Here is a 12,500-nt window from a genome sequence, read left to right on the forward strand (position 1 = left end):
GGAGAAGAGGTGCGTAGCGTACCCAAAACTGAAGACACTGCGGCCTTTATTTGACCTTGACATTGACCGTGATCATATTTCCCTTCCCTCTATATAAACTCTGGCCCTATTGACTAGCCGCTACCAAACGTTGGGCTTACTTACACATCTTGGGCGAGAATGATGTGCTCGCATTACCAAAACCACGTCACTGCGGCCTTTTATTTTGACCTTGACCTTGACCTTGATCATATTCCCTCTGTTCTACTAACTGCGCCCCTAATTCAGCCTAGCGCGACCAAACTTTCGTATACTTACACATCTTGGGGAACGTGTGGGTCGTGCTGGTAGCCGAGAACCAGGGTCACTGCACCTTTATTTGACCTTGTCCTTGACCTTTTATCGTATTTCCTTCTTCCGCTCTATAACTCGGCTCTAAGTTGACTAGTGCCGAGCAAACTTCGAACTTACACATCTTGAGGAAGAACGGCGCTGCTGTCCGCTACCAAACCCCTAGAAGGCAGACCAATTTTAACATCACTTGCACATCTCAGGCCAGATGAGTTGTGTAACAAAACCTTTGTCTTCTTGTGACTTATTGTAACTTTACCTACCTTCTACTGTCCTTACTGAGATATTTCATCATACTAGATCTACGGATACATGTAGTTGTCGAAACCTGCGGCTTTCTGAGTTTTCAAAATGAATGAAATAAGCAATTGATTACGTGAAAACACCAGTAGGAGAAACAGAAAAGTTTGCATAGAACAAAGAAATAGTTAGACAAGCGAACAATATTAGGACCAGTCTTATGCTGTATGCGACTCTGTGTCACTGAAATGACCTCAACAAAGCAGTATACATGTATAGTAACAGTTTTTTGTTTTGTTGGCTTCTTTGTGTGTGTTTTTTTTGTGTTTGCGGCATGTAGAAATCGGACCTCCTATTATATATGGACGACATTCTAGGAATTTGGAGATTATAAAACAGTTTACTTAAATCGCTCAGTCCATCTCCAGATTAGCCAGAATCAAAAGTTAGCAATTTAATATGAACATAAACAAACTACATGGTTTGCCACAGTCTTGAAAAGTCCTTGAATTTAGGGGGCAGTCTTTGAAAAGCACTTGTAATTTAGTAAATGTGATTTGTGTTTGAAAAAGTCCTTGAATTTCAAGAAAATGTTCTTGATTGTTTAGAAAGAATCCTTGCCTGTAAATAGAAAAGAAATTTTGTGTACCAATCAATAATGTGCAAACCTCAATAAAATTGGTGTCTGTTAAATGAGCCTAAAAAGTTATAGACACGAGTAGACAGTGTTAAATGATGATCAGCAGGGGGGAATGACAGTTAAGTCAGTAAAATTCCAGTCAGTAAATCAACGTTATGTTGTAGAGAGTGCACAGTGGTTAGAAGTGGGTTCCATTAATGGTGAACCAGGTAAGTTTAGAGGTGACAGGAATTAAGAAATTGGGCAGTTATTATGTAAATTAACCAGGATTTTTTGGTTCGTGTGTATGAATACCAATAAAACTGTCCGATAAAATGTCCTTGAATTAAGTCCTGTGCAAAAAATTTGCAGCCTTGTATGAACAGAAACACAATGTTATATAAAATTTCAGCAAACAAGAAAGGATAGGAGAAGCGAATATATTAATAGCAAACTCAAGTAATCAAAAAATGCTACTAAAGTATTCGATAACATAGGGGATTTTAATTAATGAATGAGAAGGTGTGATAAGCGAGCATTGATAAGGATCCGCAACTGAAAAAATGTAGGTTCATTGATGTGGGAAATATCATTTCCTATTAACAGAAGAGCATATGGAAATCATTACGATGAGATCAAGAGTGAAATTATACGACATGCACAGTTTTACCTTCCTTCCTAAATAACAGTTGAAACATGACTAACTTAGCTAAGGAAGGTCTACACCGTAAAAATGTTGGAGGCTTTTCCAAAATGTCAGTGCCGCGCAACAATAAATAAAAGGCTCATCGATAAAACACCACTGGACAGAGTTAGGAATTTTACAATAACAGATGAAAATAGGCATACAAACATACTCATGCGACTTACAATACATAGTGTGGTGGCGAGCCACAAAGGTGAGACATTCCAATGCGACCAATGCAGAACTGACATAGAGCATGCCGCCACGGGCGTGGGAAGATGGATGCCTCCAGTAATACGGAAGCGGGATTCTTTCGAAGAAAACCGTTTTTCTAAAACTTATAAAGACTCGATCAGCAGATAGGGGGGTGTGCGGAGGTAGGGCAAGGCTACTTTATCGGTTGGGGCGGTCGCGAGTGAGCGATTGCGTGTACAAGAAACGATTTACTATTCGGCTTTGTACAATACAACGATACTATTGTATGTACAATAAACGATTTATTTATTTGACTCTTTGGAGCAAACAACACAGGAGCTTAATTGCCTTAGTCGACTCGTATCAGCTTGCCGACCAAGTCAAGACTCACACGTCAAGACCGAAGTTGCTACGCCGACCTAACCAAGATGTCTGAAGAAACGGCGGAACTGATCAAGCTGCTGCCGGACCAGTATGCCGAATTGACGGAGGCGTTCGCGGAACGTGAACAGAGGACATTCGTCGGTCAACATCGAGAGAACAGATGACGGCCGATCAGGAAGCACTTACGAGCAACGTCCCCAACGTCACGTCGACTAGTGGGCTTCCTCTACACCTGCTTTTGCCCCCTTTGACTCCACCGTCGGAGCTTGGCTGGACTGACTATTGGGCCAGATTTGCACCCTTCGTCAAGCGGGCAATCCCTTCCGCTCGATGACGAAAGGGCAGAGCTATTTCGCTCACCACACATCGGCCACGGTCTAAAACTTCTGCCATCTCGCCGCACAGATACCCCACCCGAAAGACATCAATCGCAGTGCGGTCTTACCGTGGACGAGGATTCTACCTACATGAAGGACCAAATTTATCCGAAACGATCATCGTCCGGCCGCGAACGATTCAAGTTCTCGGAGCGATAATGCGCAGCGGCAAACCAGGCCGAGACCATACAGGAACTAGGCGCCGCGCGGATACGCCAGGAGACGCGACAGGGGCTACCTGCTATTGCTACCGTCGTGACTCGAAGGGACCCCCAGGATGAAGCCCTCCGGCGACCCGATTTCATCTGTTCGCGTCAGAACGATGGCACTCCTAAAGGCCCCTCCTTCAAGTATCAAGGCGATGAAGTAGACTCCTGTTGCGTCCGGGCATGAGACATTGCTATCGAGACTAGGATGCGCCGGCGCTCGCCAAGGAGACAGTCTACGGTGGCGAAGTGGCCAACCCCATGCGGGCTTGTGGAACAAGGTCAGGAGCACAAGCCCTTCCCAGAAAGACCCAAGTCGCCAAGAAGCGGTGGTGCAAACGGAAGTTCAAGTGCTACCCGCTGTGCGAAGGACAACCACCTAGGCCGAATGATGTCGCTTCAAGAACGCCATCTTGCGAACTTTGTTGCAAGTAAGCGACGCGTCACATCGAAACCGGCCTGCCGCAGAAAGCCAGGATGCCAGACACCTGTGAAGCACAGATTACCCATGAAGCTGGTTAACATCGGTAATGGCTGCACACGATTCAATGCCCAAGCTGGAAGTGTCTGATCGAAATCCAAGGGATCAACCACGTCAGTTGAGCACGACACTGCGCACGAATGGAAACTTCGTCACAGAAAATTTCTGGAAGTAAGCTGCAAACCAAAGCTCGAGAGCCGAAAGTGGCGATTCGAGTCGGCTAGCACAGCACGACCTGCCAGTTTGGTACATTCACCGAAACTACCACGGTTACCGGGATCAGGAGTTCAAGCACGACATCTCTCTACATCGTTCTCCACGGGTTCCAGACCTAAACCTGCCTAACGCCGAAGTGGGCAGCAACGAGTCGATTGCGGGAATTCTCGGTCGAGAACGGCAATGCAGTCGGGCAAGAAACGCGAAGGTACAACGCTGTCTTCGGACGACCTTCCGTCACCGACAAACGCTTCAGGCCGGCCTGTCGAGAACTATGCCGACCAGCTACCCAGACCTGTGGAAAGACGAACTCGGTGCCTAAAGGATTTTATGAACTCGAGGTTCAAATTCAAACAGTATGCCGCAGCGATCTTCAAAGAAAAGCGGAGGCGGGTTCCTATAGAATTGCGCTTGCCAGGAGGACCTGGGCAAAGCCTTACGATGATGGTATGCAAAAGCCAAGGAGTCTGGAAGCCTGCGTGTCCCAATTCTGCGACTACGCAGCACCCGTGCGTTCCAGTCCGAAAGACGCATACACCTGGCAAACCGAAGCCCAAGATCACGGGTATGCGGCCGATTATTCCTGGTGACTGTCAATCCCCCATGGCTGGAAACAGCATCGTCATCCGAGTGCCTCTCCCAGACGACCTGATGCGGAAACTGGGAGGAGGATATGCTTCACGAGGTTGATCCGCGCAGATGCCTACAATCAAGGTTCAACTAGCCACGCTCAGTCAAAGGACGGCTTAGCTCTGAACACTCACCGCGGAGTGCTGCTACAACTTCGATTTACCGTTCGGCGAAAAGGTCAGCCCGCCGGGTACTTCCAAGAGATTATGGAGCAGCTGCACAAGTGACCTCCAGGGCAGTTGCAGTTTACTATGGACGAGCATACTGGGTTCAGCGCGCAAGGACCCAAAGACCACGTGGAGAATCTCCAGCGCCTCCTGCAACGACGTCAACGTCGGAGGCTCCGACTGGTAGCTGGAAAAGTGCACTTCCACAACCCAGGTGGATACCTTTGCGCATCGGCTATCCAGAGGCTGGAATTGCGGAAGGCCGTCCGAAGGTGGATGCCGCAAGTCGCCAAATGCGGACCGACTAACTGCAGGTCTCGCGCATCCTTCCTGGTGCGTCAGTTCTACGGAAAGTTGCTCTAATGCGAACCTGTCGATGGTTAGCGAGCCCTTGCAAGGGCGCCTAACAAAGAACAGATCGACCTTGGCACTGGGCAGCGGAGGAGAAAGAAAGCGTCAACGACTGCTGAAGGACAGGCTTACGGCCAGACGGAGCGTTCTAGCCACTATATGATCCTTCGCTTAGCCTGGGCATTGCCCTACAAGACGCATCAGATAATCGGACATCGGAGCCGTACCTGCTTTCATCGCTACCAGACCGGGAGCGAGCGCCCGATTGCAACGTGTCGGAAGACTCTCACACAAAGTCCAGCCGAAATTACAGCCAGATTCAGAAAGGAAGGCCCTGGCTATCGTCTTCGCCTCAAACAAGTGCTACAGTACATCTGGGGACGCAAATCACGCTTGTGACGGCATCACAAGCCTCTGATGATCGATGTTCGGGCCGCACAAGGAGACGCCAGCGCTTTCACGGCGAACCGCTTCGCACGTGTTGGGCGTTTACTCCTGAGTCAGCTGCGATTACGAAGATTCGGGAATACCGCGAAGACTGCCGACCACGGCAACGCCGATGGCTCTAAGTCGCCTAGCCTACCGGATCGGTACGACAATTTCGACGGGAGGAAAGTTGAGGACGACATTGACTAGTGTGCGCCATCCGAGTCCTGAGCTACAAGTTAAGGCCAGCGGACGCAGAGATCAATCGGCCAGGAATCGCAACCGACCCGGTAATCTCCAAGTCATTCCGATTACACACGCGAGAGGGTGGCCACCTGAACATTGTCAGCAGAGAAGCGAACCCGAGATATGCAAGATCTCGCAGAACTGTGAGAGTCACTTATTCAATCTGCAACGGATGGCTTACTGCATCGGATCCGAGTGTGTTGATTCCGCAAATCTTCGGCGCTCAAGTTGTGAGCTACTACATCTCGTGCCACTTCGCCGGACCTGCTAGGCGCCATGAAGCAGCTGGCTCGCCACTTGCTGTTTACGGGGCGAATACGATGACGACATCCGAGAACACTGCCGCAAATTGCCATGGCTGCCGTCGAACATCAGAACAAACCGTCAAAACCGGCAGCTTACAACCCTGCGGGATGTTACCAGAGAAGCCATGGAGTTGCGACTACACCCTGGATTCACGCCATCAACTTCCTGGGTTCGAATTGGCTAGTCCTCAATCAGACTCCTTATGCGCAAGTATCCCTGCCATCCATCCAACCAGCGATTACCGCAAAGCCAACCAATCGACCTGCCTGTGAGCAGTGAGCTTCGCCCACTCTGGGCTATCCTCATACGCTGGTCACTGACAATGCCGACTACGTTCCATTCGCGCGGAGAATTCCAGCCTGGTGCAAGGCGACCACGGCACATCATCTAAACCGCGGCGCGCCGTAGTTCATGCCGTGCCTGTACCAAACGGCCCCCGCCGCTGAGAGACTGGTTTCAAAACCGTTCAAGCAACAATGAAAGAGTCAAGTCTTCCTCCTCGAAGAAAGCGTGCCTGAACGTAGCTCCTGCATCCAGTATCGTCGAACTCCACGTCCTGCGGATACTCCCCAAGCGAATTCTCAAAACGGCCGACTAGAATCCGCACCCAAGATCGACACGTTGCTGCCTTCACCGCCACGACGTGGCCAGGAAGAGCAGGCAAAGCAGGCGACAAGTCTCAACGACATATGAAAGTCGCCAAGCCTCTCCCATTGCCTATGCAGCGGGGATCCAGTGTACGCGCGATACTAGCGGACCAAGACGTGATCGGGAACCACCATGGTGCCAGCGATCATCAAGAAACACTGGGCAGTCGACCACGTCAACGTCAGGTAGATCCCCCAGAGCGACCGACGTTGGCGCCACACGGTGAACCAGTTCGCCCTGTCGGTATTACGTTTCCGCGGAAGCCATTGTACTACGAGCGCCGGAGAAGAAACCAACGTCCAGGACACAGAACATTGCTCCGGACTCGTCCAACGATGCCCCTGTGGATCCAGCCTTCCAGGAAACCCGATTCAGCAAACCAGCTGCCGAGCAGGAAGAAGCTAAGGATACCAGCCTGAGGAACCATCCAGCGAGACCGGAAAATCCTGCGACATCGAAAACGTGCCTCAAGGCCACCCAAACGTCCATAATCGCCAGCAAGCTACCCTTTCAGCAGGAAAAGACTCTCAGCCGGTCGGCAGGGGAGTTTTGCGATGGCCGAAATGTGAACATTCGGCGAACATGGCAGGAACCTGACTAGAGTGATGGCGCCACGGGCTGGGGAAGAGGAGGCCCCCATGAATAAACAACGAGGATTCTTTCGAAGAACCGTTTCTTAAACTTAAAAGACTGATCACGAGATAGTGTGGATTATGCAACTCTTATCGGTCGTACCATACTACTTGCTGCTACAAGAAACCGATACTATTGCCGATGCTGTACAATAAACGATACTATTGTTGTACAATAAACGATTTATTTATTGACTCTTTGTGAGAAACACAACACATAGTTAAGCTAGATAACAATATATTAATGAAGAGAGTATTTATACAGCAGATCAAAGAGGAAGGAAAAAATTGGGTAAATGAAATTTTAATAATCCTAAAGGAATACGAACTGGAAATATCTTTTACAGCCATAGGTTTAAAACCAAAAAGAGCCTGGAAAAAACAAGTCAAAGATGCCATAATAAGTAATTATAAGAGACAAATTGAAAACTAGAGATAAAACAAAAATGAAGATGATAAACATTGAAACATACGGATTGAAGAAATATATATGAAAGAATTATCATTTGCCGACTCGTGTTTTGCATTTAGATGTAAAACTTGCATGATTGATCTCAAAGGTTACTTTAGAAATAACTTCAGTAACGACAGGTGTAATAGATGTAATAAGAATATGAAAGAGGACTTGGAACATTTATATAAATGTGATAGCTATAATAAATATAAGGATGGAGAACAAATAGAAGGCTGGAGAGGGGACACCCACGGGGTATTGAAACCAGCGTTAGATTATGTGCGGAAAATTCTGGTGATTTGAAACACTAATATTTAGAGAATTAGAGGCGGCAATAATCTCCTTTTTCTCTAGATAATCCGCGCACTTCGTTGAATCGAGTGCCTTGTGAAATACAAGAGAGGGTGCCAAGATACAAGATACAATACGTGTAGAGCTAGCAATGATCATGATGAATTCATGAACACGTACGCATGGTCATGATATTCGCAGTACATAGAGTAGTACATCATGCATGGGACAGTAGAACTTGAAGATAGAGTAGGCCAGAGGAAATTAAATTAGAGGACAGACAGACACGTTTGGAAATCATACATGTCGTGTAAAGTATCGCCTATCGGTTTAGCGCGTGTGTTCTCCACACTACTGCAGCAGTGACCTGTTTACACGTTCTACACAGCTACCAGCCTACTCCGCTGGACTGTAGGAGTAAATATATTTTATGGCAACTTCTTTTATCATATTATAATAATTATTAGAAATAGTTTCCCACCAATCAAGCTGAATGAAGTTGCATGAGCGTGTCACTAGATGGCAGCAGGTGCATAATTTAAATAAATTGACTTACAATAAAGTACATTTTTAAATTATCATGAAATCCAATAAGCTTAGGTATTTCAAGATGCAGTATTATTATTTGTGTGCTTTCCAGTGTATGAAGTATTCAAGAATGTGGCAGACAAATATGACCTCATGAATGATGTTATGAGTGCAGGCGTACATCGTCTATGGAAGGACTATTTCATGAGTCGTTTGGCACCGACGAGCGAAACCAATCTATTAGACGTTGCAGGAGGAACAGGTACATATACATATAATCAGATAGTCACTAATAACACAGTATTACTGAAGACGCCACACTGTTATTTAAATACAAACATAGGTTGGTATGTTAATGTCGGGAACATTGAATACCTGCCTTTCACAGTGATAGTCCATTTCGCTATGCTATTGAGGACTTATGCATGGTGCAGGTGTAGTTAAGCAGCATCAGTAAAACGTTTATTAAATACCACTTTGTCACAAAAGTCATCTGACTTTTAGAACCAATGAGTTATTCATAGGCATAAGCGCCCATTATTATTCAGTTTACACTGATGATATATTCGGTTCACGGACTTGTACCGATTTTTATCCTCCAGGTGGGAGGATAAACATCCTGAGAATAACTTATCCACAGTACGGTTAATTATGTTGAGACTACTGAACTGTGAATTGATGTGATAACCTTTGACACTGACTGTGATAATCTTTGGGGGCTTAGAGTTAATAGTAAGGTTAAATTAATTTCACAGGTGATATAGCCTTCAGATTCTTGAATTACGTGAAGTCGAGCACAGCTGAGGCATACGACTTCAGCGACTCGAAGCTCGATCTTGATGCAGATGATGTGGTGGTCGATCAAGAGCCGGAAAAGCCGGATGCTGTTAACTCAATGGTTTGTATGTGAAACTCATCGTGTTAAATACCATCTTTTTGATAGATACCAGCACACATGCTCATGCATGCACTCCCGTCCACATACATGCACCCCAATGTTCATTCTGCATTCATACATTTGTCTAGCTACATTTTTCACTAACAATAACTTTACTAAAAGTTAAAATTCAAAGAATGCAGGAGGATATATGTTAAATGGTGTGCGTGTTCCTGAAGATTGAAATTGAGAGGATTAGGGTTCAGTATTGTCGCACACAACATATGTGTTTGCCTATACTCCAGGTTAAATTTTCAGGGTAGTGTAGCAAAGCCCCATGTGACTGTCTTGGACATTAATCAGAACATGCTCGATGTGGGCAAGAAACGTGCAAAGGAAAGTGGCATCCACAAAGGTAATGCTTCTTTCTTCACAATTTTCCTTCTAGCATTTCGCCATTACACAAGCATGAGAATAAAACACACATACACACAGACACGAGGCACAGTAATGCTTTTAACAATCCAATCATGAAGTGGATTCAATTATTTTTCACATTTGTTTGTTTTCCTATTTAACACCGAGTGTTGACAATCGGTTCGTTTTCCAATGTCATGTGAATATCTTTATGAACTACTATTATGTATAATATTAATTCCCTCTGAAATCAGGGTAGAGATGTTAAACTCAGGGAGTGCTGGAGGATATGTCTGGTATGTCTCTGGTTGCTATAAACTCTGTCAACCGATGCTACGCAATACAGTACACAATCTATTATCCGAAACCCTTGCGACCAGACACGTTTCGGAATTCAGAATTTTTCGGATTTCGGAATGGTAGTACAATACAGATATAAATACCGTATATCCTGCAACTAACCAGTACTAAAACCCAAGTTTTCAAGAGGCCAATTGGTGTACCGGTACAGTACAATATGTATGAGTAATGCCAAACACATAAATATTCGTCGGGTCGAGTTTTGGCACCAAACACGAGCTTTGGTGTGTAGGCGACCTCCACGAAAAAACTCGGTTTTTGGAGTCTTTTCCGTTTTCAGAATTTGGGATAATAGATCGTGTACTGTAATCGCTGACTCCGTAACCCCGGGTGGGAATGTTACACGTGGGTGGGTGTTGAGTGACAGGCTCATACTGCAGCGATCCGCACCCGTGCATGTCAGCAATTCGGTTGTCGCTGAGCAGACGACAACGCTGATGACGTGTGGTCACGGTGCGGTGGTTGACTCGTGTCTGCGTCTGTTGGTGTCTGCAGGCATGAGTTGGCTGTGTGCCAATGCAGAGAAGCTTCCGATACCAGACAACAGCTATGACGCGTACACGATAGCGTTCGGCATCAGGAACTGCACACACGTAGACAGGGTAAGCTCTGTTCTATCTGGTCGCACGCGAGGCCAGGTTCCCCCACTGTCATCGCTAAACTTTTCAATGAAATAAATTATATATAATATTACTGGCAAACTGTTTCAACTCGCACGTCGAGTAACTGGTTGATTAATTTCATTTATTTGTTAATTAATGTTATCAAATATGATGTGTAAATTGTTCAACCTGTACCTTTCGGTTGATCTTCAATTTTCTGCTTCATATGATCCTTCATGTTTGGTTAGGGTATCACAGCACTAGAATTAATTTAATGGTAGCCTCGCAAAGTGAGACGTGAGAGGAAATCTAATTTGTCAGGTTTTTTTTAACCGGTTGGATCGATCACGTTGAAGGCCAGATTAAGTTGAAATGATAGATTGGGACTGCCTCATCTGATGTTGATGTCTTTTCGACGTGTAAAGTTGAGCGGTTTTTCAATTGCTAGCGCGATTTCCCTCAGAGCGAGTAAAACAAATGAGATGCCGATTTTCTATTCTGTTCAGGTTCTAACTGAAGCTTACAGAGTGCTGCGCCCTGGTGGCAGGTTCATGTGCTTGGAGTTCAGCCACGTTGAGAATCCAGTTCTAAGACGGTGAGTGCGCAGCAGCGGCGGCAGTGCTCAGGGCTCTGGGTCAGACGCACGCATAAGTAGCACAAGTGTTAGCGGGCAGCTCCCCACCATTTTCCCACCTGGGGTGTTAGTGCAGCAGGGAATCGGTTTATCGACTGTCGCTTTGAGCGGATCAGCTCGTTTTGCTTCCTCTTCTCTCTGCTGCGAGTGCCGGCTGGAGGCAGCAGCAGCAGCAGCAGTAGTAGCAGTAGCAGCAGCAGTAGTAGTAGCAGTAGCAGCAGTAGTAGTAGCAACAGCAGCAGCAGCAGTAGTAGCAGCAGTAGTAGTAGTAGCAGCAGTAGCAGTAGCAGCAGCAGCAGCAGCAGTAGTAGCAGCAGCAGCAGCAGCAGCAGTAGTAGTAGCAGCAGCAGCAGCAGCAGCAGCAGCAGCAGCAGTAGTAGTAATAGCAGCAGCAGCAGCAGCAGCAGTAGTAGTAGCAGCAGCAGCAGCAGAAGCCCAGCGCCAAATTGGTAAGCTCAAGGGGCCGCAACAGAAGATTTTAACTAATGCTGTTAGCCTCGGAGGCGCGTGCGTACAGCGCAGCGGTGGCATCGCCTGCGTGGCGAGAGCGTAGATAATGCCATTTATGACTGCTGCGCGTGTGCGCGGGCCCCCGTGGCGTTCGGCCGCGGCCACAGAGCGTGTTCAAGTCGTGTACAATCGTACGCGTACTATACGCGTGAGATTTCCCCCCCCCCCAGGTCACTCTGTCTCGTTACCGGTAATAAACAAGCAATGCTCGCGGTGTTACAGCGTAGTGCGTACTCGTAGAGAGAGGGGAAGAGAGTGAGAGAGGGGAAGAGAGTGAGAGAGGGGAAGAGAGAGAGAGTGAGTTAAGCTAGTGCACTCCGTCCTGTGTTTGTTCGTGTTTGTGGTACGCAGCAGCTTATAAGATTTTAATAGGTTTGTTGGCTGGATGGCAGGTAAAGTGTAGACGCACCAGTCTATGGGTTGTCAATGTTTTATGGAGCGGGTGGGAGGTAAGGAGCAAACGCAGTAGCTTATCAGCTGTTATTGGTTTGTATGGTGAGAGAGAGTATAGACGTGGTTGCCTATAAGCTGTTAACGTCTTGTGGGATGGGTGAAAGGTAAGGTGTAGACGGGGTTGCCTATAAGCTGTTAACGTCTTGTCACTGCAGGGCCGTACGCAGCGGGGGGGCAGCAGGGGCAGTTGCCCCCCTAGAGATTTTCAGAGTATGCCTTTTAATGGGGCAAATAG

General features: G+C 46.9%; 1 protein-coding gene across 1 annotated transcript in view; it reads left to right on the forward strand.

Annotated features, from left to right (window-relative positions):
• The window catches only part of LOC106807195 (2-methoxy-6-polyprenyl-1,4-benzoquinol methylase, mitochondrial-like), a 39,284-nt gene that overhangs the window by 8,684 nt on the left and 18,100 nt on the right, over positions 1-12,500 (forward strand). The window contains exons 2-6 of the mRNA XM_014809472.1: positions 8,525-8,674; positions 9,168-9,310; positions 9,608-9,704; positions 10,562-10,668; positions 11,175-11,263. Of these exons, the coding sequence (XP_014664958.1) occupies positions 8,525-8,674; positions 9,168-9,310; positions 9,608-9,704; positions 10,562-10,668; positions 11,175-11,263 (586 nt within the window). The remainder of the gene's footprint in view (positions 1-8,524; positions 8,675-9,167; positions 9,311-9,607; positions 9,705-10,561; positions 10,669-11,174; positions 11,264-12,500) is intronic.

This window comes from Priapulus caudatus, unplaced genomic scaffold (genome assembly GCF_000485595.1).
Source record: "Priapulus caudatus unplaced genomic scaffold, Priapulus_caudatus-5.0.1 Scaffold200, whole genome shotgun sequence".
NCBI classification, from domain to species: domain Eukaryota; kingdom Metazoa; phylum Priapulida; class Priapulimorpha; order Priapulimorphida; family Priapulidae; genus Priapulus; species Priapulus caudatus.